Below are 17,327 nucleotides of genomic sequence, written 5' to 3' on the forward strand. Positions count from 1 at the left end.
ATGAAACCAATAGAAAGACCCAAATGTGCAAACCCAGTCCATCTGACACTTCAGACAAGCTAAAGCAAATAAAGTATTTGAAATATTTCAAATAGTATTTGAATCCAGTTCCACTTCCCACCAGCCTCATCACAAAAGGGTTCGCAAGCCTGCCTTTCTGACAACATTATGCAAAGATATGATGAGTGTGTGCCAACGTTATATGCAACAACGGATATGAAAATGTCCCATTTCCCATTCCTGCGCAGTCATTCGTGCGATTCCATATGAAATGCTCAAATCTGGCCCATCAATAGATTTCTGGTGGCTATGTCATTAAGCAGCTGAGCTAATGATGCAATGTTAACGTTTATCGACCTGTCTCCATAGGTAACCACAAGCCTCTTTTACTGCTTATCCCGTGATGTATCCCTATTCTAAATTGAACAAGGCAATACACCATGGCATTTACGTGTGCCACGCTTCCAATAGAGAGTTATAAATCTATTTAAGAGCCTTGTGTAGAGAGACAATATTCTCAGAGCTGGCTTTGCTAACACTTTTGCCTCAGGGTCTTCCTAACACTATAAAAACATTATGCGTTTTACAACCATATATATTTCACCCTGTACCCTGCACACTGTGTCTGAGGGGAATTTTACCTATTAAAAAACTATTGAAATGTAATATTTCCGTTAGGTACATATCAGTAGGGAAACATACACTGAGTGTAGAAAACATTAGGAACATCTTCCTAATATTGAGTTGCACCCCTTTTGCCCTTAGAACAGCCTCAATTCCTTTGGGCATGGACGTCGAAGCGGGATACTGGCCCATGCTGACTCCAATGCTTCCCAAAGTTGTGTCAAGTTGGCTGGATGTCCTTTGGTGGTGGACCTTTCTTGATACACACGGGAATCTGTGAATGTGTGCCATTCACCCTCTGAATGGCACACATACACAATCCATGTCTCAATTGTCTCAAGGTTTAAAAATCCTTTAACCTGTCTCCTCCTGATCATAGCTTTCACCTGGATTCACCTGGTCAGTCTATGTCATGGAAAGAGCAGAGCAATGTTTTGTACACTCCATAAATGTATTTACTGATATCAATAACTATAATGTTTTATATCATAAAGTATTTATCAATATTAAAAAATTATATGATAATGACATTCATGGGGTGGGATTACATTTGTATGCTGTTAAATACACCTTGCACAGTTCTCATTTAGTTGCCTCAATTTTTATTAAAAAAATTATTACATTTGATTGTTTTTCCTATAGAACTACACAACTTACTCCTCATTCTCAAATTGAAAGTGAAATTATATATATATATTTTAAGATATAAAGTGTTTTGATTGTATGTCTTCACACCCCAGAGTTAATTGGTGGAATCACATTTGGCAGCCATTACAGCTGTGAATAATTTTGAATAAGATTCTACTAACCTTGCACAACTCTTAGGGCAACGTATCCATTGTTTTCAAAATTACTCAAGCTAAGTAAATTTGGTTGCGATCATTGATGGACAACAACAATAGTCTTCCCTGTGGCTCAGTTGGTAGAGCATGGTGTGTGCAACACCAGGGTTGTGGGTTCAATTCCCACGGGGGGCCAGTACAAAAAAATTTAACACAAAAAAAAAAAATTCATGAAATGTATGCATTCACTACTGTAAGTTGCTCTGGATAAGAGTGTCTGCTAAAATGTAAATATTCAATACTTGTCACTGATTTTCAAGCAGATTTAGGTCAGGACTGAAATGACTAGTCTTACAGCTGTCGTAGAGAGGGGACCAAAGCGCAGCGTGGGAAGTGTTTGTTATATTTATTAAACAATGAAAACACTAGAACAAAGAAACAAACCGAAAAGCCAAACAGTTCCATCAGGTAACGAAATACAAAACAGAAAATAACTACCCACAAAACACAGGTGGGAAAAGGCTACCTAAGTATGATTACTAATCAGAGACAACGATAGACAGCTGCCTCTGATTAGGAACCATACTCGGCCCAACACAAAGAAATACAAAACATAGAATGCCCACCCCACACCCTGACCTAACAAAATAGAGAAATAAACCGTCTCTCTCAGGTCAGGGCGTGACAACTAGACCGTTGAGGAATTCTCAACACCTTTGAATTTGTGTAATTGTTCCTCAAAAAAATCTCAGTGTTAGGTTTTCTGAAGACTATGGCAGATTTTCCTCTAACTTTTGACCTGTCCTTTGGTCCTTTCATATATATGTTGATCCTAACATACTCCACAGCCACTACCGGTAACAGGCATACCCATAACATGATGCTGCCAACACAATACTCATCTTATTCAACATGATTCACACCTGTAATGGCTGCCAATTGTGCTTCAACCAAGTATTAACAATGGCCGGGCTGCCGGAAAACGTGTGGCCAGGCGGCATTTGCCCCAGCACTTTTCAACGTACTTTGATTTATTTTATATAAAATACAGTACATCGACACAAATAAGTAAAAAGAGGGGCAAAGTATGTTTTTTGTTGTTGTCGATTTGCCTCATGATTTGTGAACTCATGCACAATTTCTCTGTTCTTCCCATTGGAGTGCTGCTGCAGGCTTTGTGTGTCTGACCAATCAGATTCAAGGAAAGTGCAGGTCTCTGAAGGTGCACTCTCCACTTTCCTCTAGTATTTATTTAGCAAGCGTGATGAAACATCACTCCAGGCACCTAAACATTAGTGATCTGACATGCTGTATTGCATGGAAATTATACTTTTTTTCATTCTGATCAACTGTAGGCTACTAACAACAGCAGCTGCATAGTCTAGCCTGCTATGCACCCTGTCCCTCTGGCCAGGGTAAACGAAGCGATAATGTTCTGTAGGCCTAGTTATAGGCCATTTGTTTGTGAGAAAATGTGGAGGGGATCAAATTTGGTTTATATTCAAACTTGGGCTGACTAGGCTATCTAGACTTTTTTAATCCAAAATGATTAACTGGAATTAATCAATAAACACAATAGCTGACATAGACTAGCTGACTTTTAATTAGGCCTACAGTTGGATAAGGCAGGATTACACGATGCAAACCTGCATAAAGCAAGCTCAGCCCTGTGAGTTTTCAGGGAATTCAGGGGAGAGGGATTTGTGATAAAGTTTTTATACAACTATTTTTTTTTTTACTGAGGATTTTTTTTTTTTTACCCATTTGCTGCTTTCTTATGTGGTTTAACTAAGGGAAAGCAGTGGTAAAATACAGAATTGGAAGATGTGAGAAAAGTCTGGTAATAAACATTTCCCCATTAAAATATCAACATCTTAAAGTGCTCACAATTACTTTTGTTAAATATTCTGCCTTTAATCATTCCCATATGTTAATTTCCAGCTGCCAAAGATAAGTGGAACATTGGGAAGTGCTCAGAAATGTCAGTATAAAGGGTACCTGTACTAGCCACATTATTCAATGAATATGCAAAAATATGATTAATAAAGGTGCAGATGAACTGATCAATCTTGTGGGTTTATAGATGAGGGGATACAGATAGCTGGAGTATAAAGTATTCAAAAAGTCAGATATCAGTGAGGGGTTCATCACTTTTAAATAAGTTTTATGTTGTAATCACCCAATAGAAAACACATTTTATCTTCATTATAAATCAAATCCAAAGTTGATGCAAGGATATCAATGAAACTACCAATAAACAATTTACCAGAGAGAATTTCTATGAAAAGAGATTCATCATCAATGTTATCAGATGTAAGTGCGAGGTTCTCTTTTACAAAGAATTGAAAACGTTTATGAACAAAAATGGACACTCCTCCTCCTACTCTTGAGGTTCTACAGTGGTGAACAGCATTATAAGGAGATGTATAAGGAGATGTGATAAAACCATGGTTGTCTCTTCAGTTAACCATGTTTCTGAAAGGGCAACAAAGGAAAATGAATGATTGAGAGAAGACAGATAATGAACAAGGTGGTCACGATTTTTAAGAATACTGCGAACGTTCAAATGAAAGTTAGAAAATAAGCTTGTCTTGGAATTAGATAAACTGCTATACAGGTTGTTAAATTGCTTAGCATTATAGTAATCACAAGTGATAGAATAATTTCTGGTAAATTTCAGGAAATTTGAATCTGTATCAACACAATCATTATATTTATTGTTCTCTTCATTAATATCTAATGGGTCTTTACATCCTCAATTCCATCGATTAAAATGTTATTGCGCCTCGATCGGTTTTCGAGGTAGTCTCCTTTGGGAAGAGTGCTTGTCAAGTGTTGTTTGGAAATTTGCGAAATCCTCAGACATGGTTTTGAATGCGGTCTGGCAGGTGACATTCGTGACCTTTATCTCCTCCACCTCCGACAGCGTAAATTCCAAACTGTGTTTAAATTCCATTACAGATCATCAACCCTTTTTGTGTGTAGAATCTATAAAGAGCTGCAGGAAGGACTTAAAGTGTATTTTCCTGCAGATCTTTTAGATCTTTATAGAACTCTTTTTGTTGATCGAGTAGTTCATGGAGTGTAGTGCTTGATAACGTATTCCCCTTTCGCATTGAGCTTTGCGGCGTTTTATGGGGTTAGCCATGCTACAAGCTTGTTGTGAGCTAAAAAGAGTTTGCGAACACAACCGACACCCCACCTCCCAAAAACAAGCTGCGCCAGTGAAAATGGCAAACACACTCAAGCAACACACACTTGTTCACACATGCACCATTGAGATCACACATGCACAATAAACAGTGAGAAAGCGTAGAACTTGCTCACTGTATGGACCCTGGCTGCACTTACCTAAACGAGTGGGAGATTACCAACTCGCATGTTAGTGTTGCAGATACAAGCAGTATGCGGGGCAGTAAGCCAAAACACAGGTCAAAGATGCTTGGGAGAGACAATGGTAGGAGTATTTTCTTACCCACGGAACGAGCAGCATGAACGAGCAGAGTGAACGAGTATCGTCCGATGTAGTTATCAAAAAAACAACAACATTGAATTATGGATATAAAAAATTCAATTAATATATGTTAAAACGGCTTTCCATCGTACAGTGGCTGTTTTGCGTGAGTGGGATGTGAAATAGGTGATGGTGAGAACAAAGAGAGAGGAGACGGTGAGTGAGAGATTGTGGGAATGGTTGCAAGATTGGAAAGAGATGTGTAAGTCCTGTGAACACAGAGACACCTGTTGTCCCTGTGTGGTGGCTGTCATCAATCTTCTGTTTAGTTAGGGCTAGTGCCCCTCCGTAGGGGGTGATGCCTCTGTGACCCCTAACCCTAGTTGACGGCCTGAACACACCTCTCTCTCTGTGTGGATACCACTAGTCTGTGTAGACACACACGAACGGTTAGTCAGAGGATTAAAACTACCACAAAGGCAGAACATTTTTTTTTATGTTACATTCTGATCTGTATAAGAGAGGAGAAAGTAAGTTTCACTTTTGATTGGCATAAAATCTGGTGCCATGAAATATATTCAGAGCTATTCAATGTTTTTTTTTTTTAAGAACAGGAGAGCCCTCTGGCTAGGGAATAACTGATGATTTTTTTTTGTATCCCTTACTGATTTATTCAGCCATCCAGTGAGAGAACCTGAGAGATGCCAAGCCCTTTTCCTTATCTTCCTTTTAACACCCCTGTTCTTTCTTTAAACGTATCTCCGCCAACACAGCATGGTGGCATTACCTCCTTACAATTATTTTCTGTCACAGTGTTCCTGAACCACTAGGTCATTTTCACAGACACAATGTTCCATTGTAGATGTCTAATTGTTTGCGAGAACATTAATATTACATCTGTAATCCTTTTGATACATCACAAATGGACAATTTCTTCTTAGGAAATGAAACAGCAATTTACAAGAGGCACATTGGATTATGGGTTTGCAGAATTCTTTGTGTTACTGGTTAGCTGGAGTAATGGATTTGGATGCCACCAGACTGTATGATGAGTGTCATTAGACTGTTGCCTTGGTGACACATTCTCAACCTCCTTTATTGTTGTTCAGCTTTCAGAACTCATAACAATTTCATGTAACTTTTTGAAATCCCCTTTTGTCACATTTTGTATGATCCAGAAACTCTGGCTGATGCGGTGACTTGTCATTGGATTGCTGGTGAACATCACTCCCACTGGAGCAAGTTTTTCCCGATTAATTCAAATACATTTTTTTTTGTTTTTGTATACAGAACACACCCACAGTGACAGACTGTTCTCCACCCACTGCTGTGGCCAATGTTTCTCAATACGCATGTCAGAGGCGGACGACCACGGAAAATCACAACAAGATATTCACAGTAAGGAAAAACAAAACACACACCCATACAAGCACACCTTCTTACTCAATTGCATGTCCCTATCTCTGTCTTTGTGAGGCTATTACACGCTCATTGCTCCCACAAAGCATCCATCCCAACCAGTTCTGCTCTGATTGGGGTTTCTTCCTTCACACACCAATGCACTGACGCTGACCCCAATTAGATAAATTAACCTACAAATGAGAAGCATCTGCAGGTAGGCCATGATGAAGGCAGAACAGCTGAGGTGCCCACGAGGATTGACACAGGCTGGCATGGGCTGACCCTGAGGCTAGGCACAGCACACTGAGATGGGCACTTGATGTAAAGCTTCACACCAACAATGACGGATCTGTCTCTATGCCATCTGGCCATCGGGCAGCTAGTGGCCAATGCCAGGGGAAAGTGGGGGGGGGGGGGGGGGGGGGGTTGGAGGCACACGTTTTCAGACAGGATGTGAGGGAGTGTGAAGGCTGGTTTACAGTCCGTCGATCGGCATGTCTGTGGACAACACCAAAAAACCCATCCGTTTTAAAAATGAATCCAGTAAATGTCAACCTAGCAAGCCAGGCAACTAAAAGCAATTTTCTAAACAATGTTTTGGTTCATTGCTAGCTAGTTTTCTAGCTAGCTGGCTAGTCACTTCAAATAATGACCAGAGTATAGCTGATGACGTATTAACTTTAGCTACTTTTTAATTCATTATTACAGGAAAATAAACCCCAACAACATAATTATTTTCAAAGTAATGGCAAGATTACAGAAAATAGCTTACTATAAGAGCGTCTGCTAAATTACTTAAATGTAAATGTAAATGTACCACAGTGTGATGAAATAAAAGGTCCATCTGTGAATTTTAGAACTCCTTGTCTCAAGAAGATTTGTTCTGGTTGCTGTAGCAGTCCGGCTGCCACGACAACGGATGTTGCGACAGTCGCAGATACTTTTTTTCATGTCTGTGCGACAAGGAAGCTGACAGTCGCAGCAACGGTCTAAAGACATTCCACTGGAATGACCAGCGATACTTGTCGCATTCTTATTGTCTACAGACATGTCGTATAAGTATAAACTAGCCTTCACACTGCAGCTTGCCATTGCTTTGTGTGCGGTAACGTTTATCTACACAATAACAATTTTTCTAAAAATATGTTTTCAGATAAATCTCATTACCAGTTTTTAATACTTTCTGCCAGTGTGTAATATAGTCTTTATGTGCACTGTGAGGGCTGTTTTGCTGAGAGTCCAAGGTGATCAAAAACACTTCAAATGAAGATAAAGTTACTTGGAGTTAGGGAATACTTGAGAGATAGTCTATGGGAGCGTAGTGTATCAAAACAAATCAAATCACATTTTATTTGTCACATGCGCCGAAGACAACAGGTGTAGACCTTACAGTGAAATGCTCACTTACAAGCCCTTGACCGTCAATGCAGTTTTAAGAAAAACTAAGTGTTAAAGTATTTACTAAATAAGCTGAAGTATACAATAAAAAATAAGAAAACAGAAAAAATTGTAATAATTAAAGAGCAACAATAAAATAACAGTAACGAGGTTATATACAGGGGGTACCGGTACAGAGTCAATGTGCGGGGGCACAGGTTAGTCGAGGTAATTGAGGTAATATGTACATGTAGGTAGAGGTAAAGTGACTACGCATAGAGAGTATCAGCAGTGTAAAAGTGTGTGTGTGCGTGTGTGTGTGTGTGTGTGGGGGGGGGGGGGGGGTCAATGCAAATAGTCTGGGTAGCCATTTGGTTAGCTGTTCAGGAGTCTTATGGCTTGGGGGTAGAAGCTGTTAAGAAGCCTTTTGAACCTAGACTTGGTGCTCCGGTACCACTTGCCGTGCGGTAGAAGAGAGAACAGTCTATGACTAGGGTGGCTGGAGTCTTTGGCAATTTTTTGGGCCTTCCTCTGACACAGCCTGGTATAGAGGTCCTGGATGGCAGGATGTTTGGCCCCAGTGATGTACTGGGCTGTACGCACTACTTTCTATAGTGCCTTGCGGTTGGAGGCCGAACACTTTCCATACCAGGTGGTGATGCAACCAGTCAGGATGCTCTCGATGGTACAGCTGTAGAACTTCTGACTACCGTTGATCTGATCTCAAACTTCCAGTGGGGCTTGGTGTGTGGGAGGTTGGTGCTTGGTGATGAAGAGTTTCTCCAAGCCTTATTAAGCAGAGCTTACTGGGAGCATATGGAGACATCTGTTTCATAATGACTTTCACTTCTCCCTGACTGACTACACATGCAGACTCTCACACTTGCACACATATTCATGCGACATGTTCATACCACCCACCCACACACCCACACACACCCACACAGACAGACCGAGACAGACACTTGAGTGGGAGTGGTGCTCGGTTCCCCTTCCCCTGTTCCTTTCCACTGCATTAGCTCTGTAATCACCAGTCTCTCTTCACTCCTCATCAGGCTGATGTTTCACTCATTATTCCACTTCAACATACATCACTCACAAGTGTTATTTGAGATAATTACTGTAATGTCAGTTCAACGTGTGGCTGTGGAGAAAGGATAAGTAATTCAACTAAATCCTAATATCCTGGGAGCAGTAGGGTTAAAGACCAGGGAGGTCTGGTGAAATATCAAAAGAGCATGAATGAACTACAGCACCTGGAAGGTTTCTCTACAAGGATGAACACATCTAAAAAGTGTGGAGATATACAGTGTGGTCCGAAATTATTGACACCATTGATAAAGATGAAAAACATTTGTTTAACAAGTAATATTTTTTTTCTCAAAAAAGGTAGGGGTCAAAATGATTGACAACCCTGTTTTCAATACCTCACTCTGTGAGGATAATGGCACTGAGCCTTTTTCTAAAATATTTGATGAGTTGGAGAACAGAATCCTTCCATATCCATGTTATCCTTCATTTGCGATTATGGACTGCCCTCTTCATTTCAAACCACAGGTTTGCAATGGGTTTCATGTCCGGAGACTGAGATGGCCATTGCTAAATGTCGATTTTATGTTCAATTAACCGTTGATGTGTGCTTGGGGTTCTTGTCTAGCTGGAAGATCCACTTGCGGTCAAGTTTCAGCCTACTGACAGAAAACAGATTTTTGGCTAAAATATCCAGGTACAGGTACATGATGCAGAAGAATGAGAAAAAAAAGTGAATACATTGAATCACACATTAAAAGCATCTTCATAAGTGTGTCTTCAGCATGGATTTAAATAGAACCACTGACTCTGCAAGCCTGATCTCCTCTGGCAGACGATCCAAAGTCTAGGGGCCCTAATGGAAAATGTCCAGTCTCCTTTTCAACCTAGACTTTGGAATGGTCAACAGTGCCATGCCAGAGGATCTCAGGCTGTTTCCTGGCTTGTAGGGAGAAAATATCAGAGATATAGGATGGGGCTAAACCAAGCCTAGTCTTAAATGTGATTCGTTTAAAAAAAAATCTAGTCTAAAAGTGACTGGTAGCCAGTGTAAAGAACCTAAACTAGGTGTAATATGGTTACATTTTCTGGTGCCTGTTAAATGTCGAGCGGCAGCATTTGGGACAAACTGTAGATGACGGAGAGATTTCTGACTGAGACATGCATTCAAAGATGTCACGGCTGTTAGAAGGAGCGGACCAAAATGCAGCGTCGGTTTCTTTCCACATATTTATTGATTAGTGCAATAACAAAGAATAAACAACAAACTGTGATGCAGGAGGAACAAACACACTCACAAAATATAATCACCCACAAAACAGGAAGAGAAAAAAACCCTACTTAAATATGATCTCTAATCAGAGGCAATGAGGATCAGCTGCCTCCAATTAGAGATCAACCCCAAACAATCCCAACATAGAAATAGAACTAGAACTAAAACATAGAAATAGAAAACATAGAACAACCAAAAACACCCCCTGTCACGCCCTGCCCTACTCTACTAATGAAAATGACATATTACTAGGGTCAGGACGTGACAAAAGAGGAAATAAAAGCATGTATACCTTTTTCCAGATCAGTGACTGGAGTAAAAGATTTGACTTTAGCTATAATTCTTAGGTGACAAAAGGCATAGTGAATAGGTGCTGGGAATGGTACTGAACCACTGAAAAAAATCTGCCACATAGATATGATCTGAACCAGTCGAGGGCAACTCCTGAGATTCCCACACACCTCTCCAACCGGTCAACAAGTATATAATGATCAATAGTACCAAACGTGGCACTGAGATCCAAAATAACTAGAATAGAGCATTCGCCGGCATCCTCAGCCAACAGAAGGTCATTACTGACTTTTAATAAAGCAGTTTCCGTTGTGTGAAGTGAGCAGAAGCCCGATTTGGAATTTTTCCAAATAAGTTGTTCATACTCAGATAAGCCACCAATTGTTTGAAAACGTCTAAAATCTTAGATGAAGAAAGCAAGTTGAGAGAGGTCTATATTTGCTCAGTGAAGAGGGGTCAAGATTAGGCTTTTTAAGAAGAGGTTGGATCAGAGCAGTTTTAAAGCAGGCTGGAAAGGAGCCAGAGGTCAGTGAGCTATTTACAATTGACACTATGTTGGGGCCAACAGTAGGCATAACCTCTTTTAGTACTCTAGTAGAGTATGGAAAGCCATTTTAACATACAGGTATATTAATTGTATTGTTTATATTAATAATTTCTTTTTTTTTACAACAATAATGTAATTTTTGATATCAATGACACATTTTTATATCAAAGTATGTATTGATATGAAAAATTAATTGAATGTTAATTATCGATATCAATAATTAGAACTTTTTATATCAATAATTCCCCATAGGATTCAATAGAGAAACACATATCAATAATAACATTTTTATATCAATAATTGCCGAATACTGCATATATTAGCATATATTTAGCATTATTAAGACTTAAACAAATCAGCTTCTAGTGCCTTGAATGTCAATGAAGAGGGTACCAAGAGACAGTCATACCATTTTGTTGTCTTAAAATTACACCTAAAAATGGATTACATTTGTTTTTTTCATACATAAACTGTCTTCAGTTTCAGTTAGCATGAAAATATCAATGTATTTGGAAATAATAAATTGCATGTGAACAACTTATTATTTAGAGAGCTTATATTCAATGAAACGATCTTGACATGGTATTCAGGGGAGTTAGAGGAACATAAATTAGGTTACTTACATTAACTGCACTATAGGACATAATATGCTTTCCATGTCCTCTGTTGCTAATTATGACAGGGAGGATTGGAGCACTGCCAGACCAAGACCGTCAGTGTCTAAAACAGTTTGCAGTTGCTGGAAATAGGGTGAATCCCATCTCTTTTAAAGATTGCTTGTTGCAAAAGGAGACCTTCTTGTTGCTGCAAAGTTCCTTTTAGGTATCCGTTTAGGGCGGCTGAAACATTTAGAACCCCTATCATGGTCCAAACAAACTATCATGGTCCAAACACACCAAGAAAGTCGTGAAGAGGGCACGACAACACCTTTTCTCCCTCAGGAGACTGAAAAGATTTGGCATGGGTCCCCAGATCCTCAAAACGTTTTACAGCTGCACCATCAAGAGCATCCTGACCGGTTGCATCACCGCCTGGTATGGCAACTGCTCGGCATCTGACCATAAGGTGTTACAGAGGGTAGTGTGTACGGCCCAGTACATCACTGTTGCCACACTTCCTGCCATCCATGACCTATATACTAGGCGGTGTCAGAGGAAAGACCAAAAAAATTGTCAGACTCCAGCCACACAAGTCATGGACTGCTCTCTCTGCTACCGCATGGCAAGCGATACCGGAGCGCCAAGTCTAGGTCCAAAAGGCTTCTTAACAGCTTCTACCCCCAAGCCATAAGACTGCTGAACAATTACAGCAAAGCAAGGGAAAACCATGAGAATAAAACATGACTTGGTAGTAGATTCAGTGCCTAATGCAACCAGGTCTAGTGAGGGGTACCACAAAACATACTGAGGCAAGACTCTGCTTTGGCTTCTTCCTGTCCAACATGCAGGATGTACATGAAGGAGGCAGATGTGGAGAAGTTGAAGTTACATAAATTTTTCTTCATTTTAGTCATTTAGCAGACACTCTTATCCAGACCGACTTACAGTTAGCGCATTCATCAGTTAGCGCATATCTAGGTGAGACAACCACATGTCACAGGCATAGAAAGTACATTTTTCCTCAATATCGGGGGGGATTATTTAAGATACTGTTTGAAGAGGTATTGTTTCAGATGTTTTGGAAGATGGGCAGGGACTCTGCTGTCCTAGCTTCAAGGGGATGCTGGTTCCACCATTGGGGTGCCAGGACAGTAAAGAGCTTGGACTGGGCTGAGCAGGAGATGTCCTCCCATAGGGGTGGGAGGGCCAAGAGACCTGAGGTGGCAGAACGGAGTGCTCGGGTTGGTGTGTAGGTTTTGAGCATAGCCTGAAGGTAGGGGGAGTTCCTCTTGCTGTTCGGTAGGTAAGCACCATGGTTTTATAGTGGATGTGAGCCTCGACTGGAAGCCAGTGGAGTGAGCGGGGTGACATGAGAGAACTAGAGAAGGTTAAATACCAGGCGGGCTGATACGTTTTGGATAAGTTGCAGGGGTTTGATGGCACAAGTGGGGAGCCCAGCCAATAGCAAGTTGCAGTAGTCCAGATGGGAGAAGACAAGTGCCTGGTTTGTGGACACCCTTTCAAATTAGTGGTTACGGCAAGTTCAGATACACCCGTTGCTGACAGGTGTATAAAATCGACTTTCAACGTGGCACCGTCATAGGATGCCACCTTTCCAACAAGTCAGTTCGCCAGATTTCTGCCCTGTTAGCACTTACAGTTGGCCGGGGAAACTCTGTTATTGTGAAGTGGAATCGTCTAGGAGTAACAACGGCTCAGCTGCAAAGTGGTAGGCCACACAACCTCACATAATGGGAATGCCTAGCGCTGAAACTTGTAGCGCGTAAAAATCATATGTCCTCAGTTGCAACACTCACTACCAAGTTTCAAACTGCGGGTCGCATTAACATCTGCTAACCATGTGTATGTGACCAATAAAATTGGATTTGATTTTTATTTGCACAAGGGAGAAGTGTTAAGGTATTTTATTATGTTTCCACAGAATATTTGGGTCCGAGCATGACATTTTGCTCTTTCACACTGAGGGGAGATTGTTATCGAGGGGGAGATTGTTGGAAATATATAAAGTGTATATATATATTTTTAAGACAATCAGAAATCAACTAAATCAAACTTTATTTGTCACGTGCCGAATTCAACAAGTGTAGACCTTACCGTGAAATGCTTACTAACAAGCCCTTAACCAACAGTGCAGTTCAAGAAGAGTTAAGAAAATATTTACCAAATAAACTGAAGTAAAAAATAATAAAAAGTAACACAATAAAATAACAATAGCGAGGTTATACACAGGGGGTACCGGTACCGAGTCAATGTGCAGGGGTACAGGTTAGTTGAGGTAATTTGTACATGTAGGTAGGGGTGAAGTGACTGTACATAGTTAATAAACAGCGAGTAGCAGCAGTGTACATAACAAATGGAGGGGGGGGGGGGGGGGGGGGGTCAATGTAAATAGTTTGGTGGCCATTTGATTAATTGTTCAGCAGTCTTATGGCTTGGGGGTAGGACTGTTAAGGAGCCTTTTGGTCCTAGACCTGGCGCTTTGGCACCGCTTGCCGTGCGGTAGCAGAGAAAACAGTCTATGATTTGAGTGACTGGAGTCTCTGATATTATTTGCGGATTTCCTCTGACACCGCCTATTATATAGGTCCTGGATGGCAGGAAGCTTGGTCCCAGTGATGTACTGGGCCGTACGCACTACCCTCTGTAGCGCCTTGGTCAGATGCTGAGCAGTTGCCATACCAGTCGGTGATGCAACCAATCAGGATGCTCTCGATGGTGCAGCTGTAGAAATGTTTGAGGATCTGGGGACCCATGCCAAATCCTTTCAGTCTCCTGAGGGGGAAAATATGTTGTCGTGCCCTCTTCACGACTGTCTTGGTGTGTTTGGACCATGATAGTTTGTTGGTGATGTGGACAACAAGGAACTTGAAACTCTCGACCCGCTGCACTACAGCCCCATCGATGTTAATGGGGGCCTGTTCGGCCAGCCTTTTCCTGTAGTCCACGAACAGCTCCTTTGTCTTGCTCACATTGAGGGAGAGGTTGTGGTCCTGGCACCACACTGCCAGGTCTCTGACCTCCTCCCTATAGGCTGTCTCATCGTTGTCAGTGATCAGGCCTACCACTGTTGTGTCTTCAGCAAACTTAATGATGGTGTTGGAGTCATTTTTGGCCACACAGTTGTGGGTGAACAAGGAGTACAGGAGGGGACTAAGTACACAACCCTGAAGGACTCCAGTGTCTAGGATCAGCATGGTAGACATGTTGTTGCCTACCCTTACTACCTGGGGGCGGTCCGTCAGGACATCCAGGATCCAGTTGCATAGGGTGGTGTTTAGTCCCAGTGTCCTTAGCTTAGTGATGAGCTTTGTTGGCACTATAATGTTGAACGCTGTAGTCAATGAACAGCATTCTCACATATGTGTTCCTTTTGTCCAGGTGGGAAAGGACAGTGTGGAGTGTGATTTGAGATTGCATTATCTGTGGATCTGTTGGGGCGGTATGTGAATTGGAGTGGGTCTAGGGTTGTTGTGGGTCTAGCTGGAGTGGGTCTAGCTGTTGATGTGAGCCATGACCAGCCTTTCAAAGTACTTCATGGCTACCGACGTGAGTGCTATGGGGCGGTGATCATTTAGGCAGGTTACTTTCGCTTCCTTGGGCACAGGGACTATGGTGGTCTGCTTGAAACATGTAGGTATTACAGACTCGGTCAGGGAGAGGTTGAAAATGTCAGTGAAGACACTTGCCAGTTGGTCCGCGCATGCTTTGAGTACACGTCCTGGTAATCTGTCTGGCCCCGGGGCTTTGTGAATGTTGACCTGTTTAAAGGTCTTGCTCACATCGGCAACCGAGAGCGTTATCACACAGTCGTCCAGAACAGCTGGTGCTCTCATGTATGCTTCAGTATTGCTTGCCTCGAAGCGAGCATAAAAGTAATTTAGCTCGTCTGGTAGGCTCGGGTCAATGGGCAGCTTGCGTCTGGGTTTCCCTTTGTAGTCCGTAATAGTTTTCAAGTCCTGCCACATGCGACGAGCGTCAGAGCCGCTGTAGTAGGATTCAATCTTAATCCGGTATGTACTCTTTGCTTGTTTGATGGTTCGTCTGAGGGCATAGTGGGATTTCTTATAAGTGTCCAAATTAGTGTTTCGCTCCTTGAAAGCGGGAGCTCTAGCCTTTAGCTCGATGCGGATGTTGCTTGTAATCCATGGCTTCTGGTTGGGATATGTACATACGGTCACTGTGGGCATGACGTTGTCGATGCACTTATTGATGAAGCCGATGACTGAGGTTGTACACTCCTCAATTCCATTGGATGAATCCCGGAACACATTCCAGTCTGTGCTAGCAAAACAGTCCTTTAGCTTAGCATCCGCGTCATCTGACCACTTCCGTATTGAGCGAGTCACTGGTACTTCCTGCTTTAGTTTTTGCTTGTAAGCAGGAATCAGGAGGATAGAATTATGGTCAGATTTGCCAAATGGAGGGTGGGGGAGAGCATTGTATGCATCTCTGTGTGTGGAGTAAAGGAGTTCTAGAGTTTTTTTCCTTTATCAGACATCCCCAAATGGGCACTTTTATACATTGTGCGCAGGCCAGTTACTATTATGTGTGCTCTGACACACTTACTCAACAATTACAAGACAGAGAAGCCAGACACACGCTCACACTGTGCGCTCCAAACAAAAGGCAACAAAGAAATTGACAAAACTCTCAAATGGTATGAAGTAAACCAAAACTTGTTTCTCACAACTGTAGCATAGGTGGTGAACACGCAAACAACATGTCCACTCCAAGAATGGTAAATGACTGTGTCGTGTCTTTGGCTATGCCGGATTAAGTGATATGACATGCAAACCTATAAAATCCTTTCTCTGTAATTAATATTACCTGATTAAGCTAATCATGTAAATGTATTAACTAGAAAGTCGGGGCACCACGGAAGAACGTTTATAGAGCCGTTATCTTCCGAATAAACTCTTAAAATACTTAGTAATATTTTACATCGGTAGCAGTCAATATTAACCCTTATCTTATTTTCAGTCTCATAATAAAAGTTGTAAATTCTTGGCTATCTTCACGAACCATGGCTAACAAGTTGAGTCAGCAATACAAAATTGGGTTTAATTATTTATTTACTAAATACCTAAACCAGTCACACAGAATTACAAATACACAGAACACAAGTGATGTCATACAGAAAACGTCCTGGTGGACGGAACCTGTATCATGGCTGGTTACACAAAGGAAGATTTAGGAACAAAGAAACAGCAGCTATGCTATCGCAAATACATTATCTTATGCATTCTAAATTACCGCCCATTTGGAAAAGGAAAATGCAATAAATATTTACTCTGAGCTGCGCTTCGGTAGATTGGTCGTAGATGCTGGCCGGGTTGGCCAACAGATCTTCCTGTCCTCGGAAGAATGTCTCTGGTGGTAAATTGGATACGTGGTGATATCTTCGTCCGTCTGTTAGACTGGTCCGTCGTCCGTCCTTTCCTAGCCCACGTCTACAGCGGCCGCTGCTAACTCAACAGCTAGGAAGTATCACTTCTGTAGTGAATAAGCTCAAAGTTCATACCATTCGCCACCAAAGCTCACGCCGAGGTTGGCTTAGTTCTGTACTTGACGTGTGTCCTTCTAACGTAGAGGCTGCAGACCTCACGTACTGCAGACCTCACGTGGTTATCTTTTCATCAAAGGCTTATATAGTGGAGAGGGGGAAGGAGGTGTTTCATCGTTTATAACCCCTGTCTCTTCACAGGGTTGGGCCACTGATCAAGCAGGGCACTTTCCTTATGAAAACCCAATTCTCTCATTTGGAAGCTAAAATTACATTTAATCTCCTAACAAACAATTTCAATATCAAACATTTCAATTGCATAACAATTCCATGTTACTCTGATAACTAGAGGGTGTATACTTTCTCAGGTACAGTTTATGTCATCCTGTCATCAGTCATAATGTCTCAGATGACCACCGAACTGAC

The 17,327-nt window shown here is 41.5% G+C and overlaps 1 protein-coding gene across 2 annotated transcripts in view; it reads left to right on the forward strand.

The window, feature by feature from the left end:
* Nucleotides 1-17,327, forward strand: part of LOC106605322 (DNA nucleotidylexotransferase) — a 145,389-nt gene that overhangs the window by 9,672 nt on the left and 118,390 nt on the right. For both annotated transcript variants that reach the window (XM_014200816.3, XM_014200825.3), the window contains exon 3: nt 6,151-6,258. In XM_014200816.3, the coding sequence (XP_014056291.1) occupies nt 6,151-6,258 (108 nt within the window). The remainder of the gene's footprint in view (nt 1-6,150; nt 6,259-17,327) is intronic.

This window comes from Salmo salar, chromosome 01 (assembly GCF_965601325.2).
Source record: "Salmo salar chromosome 01, fSalSal1, whole genome shotgun sequence".
Taxonomy (NCBI): Eukaryota; Metazoa; Chordata; class Actinopteri; order Salmoniformes; family Salmonidae; genus Salmo; species Salmo salar.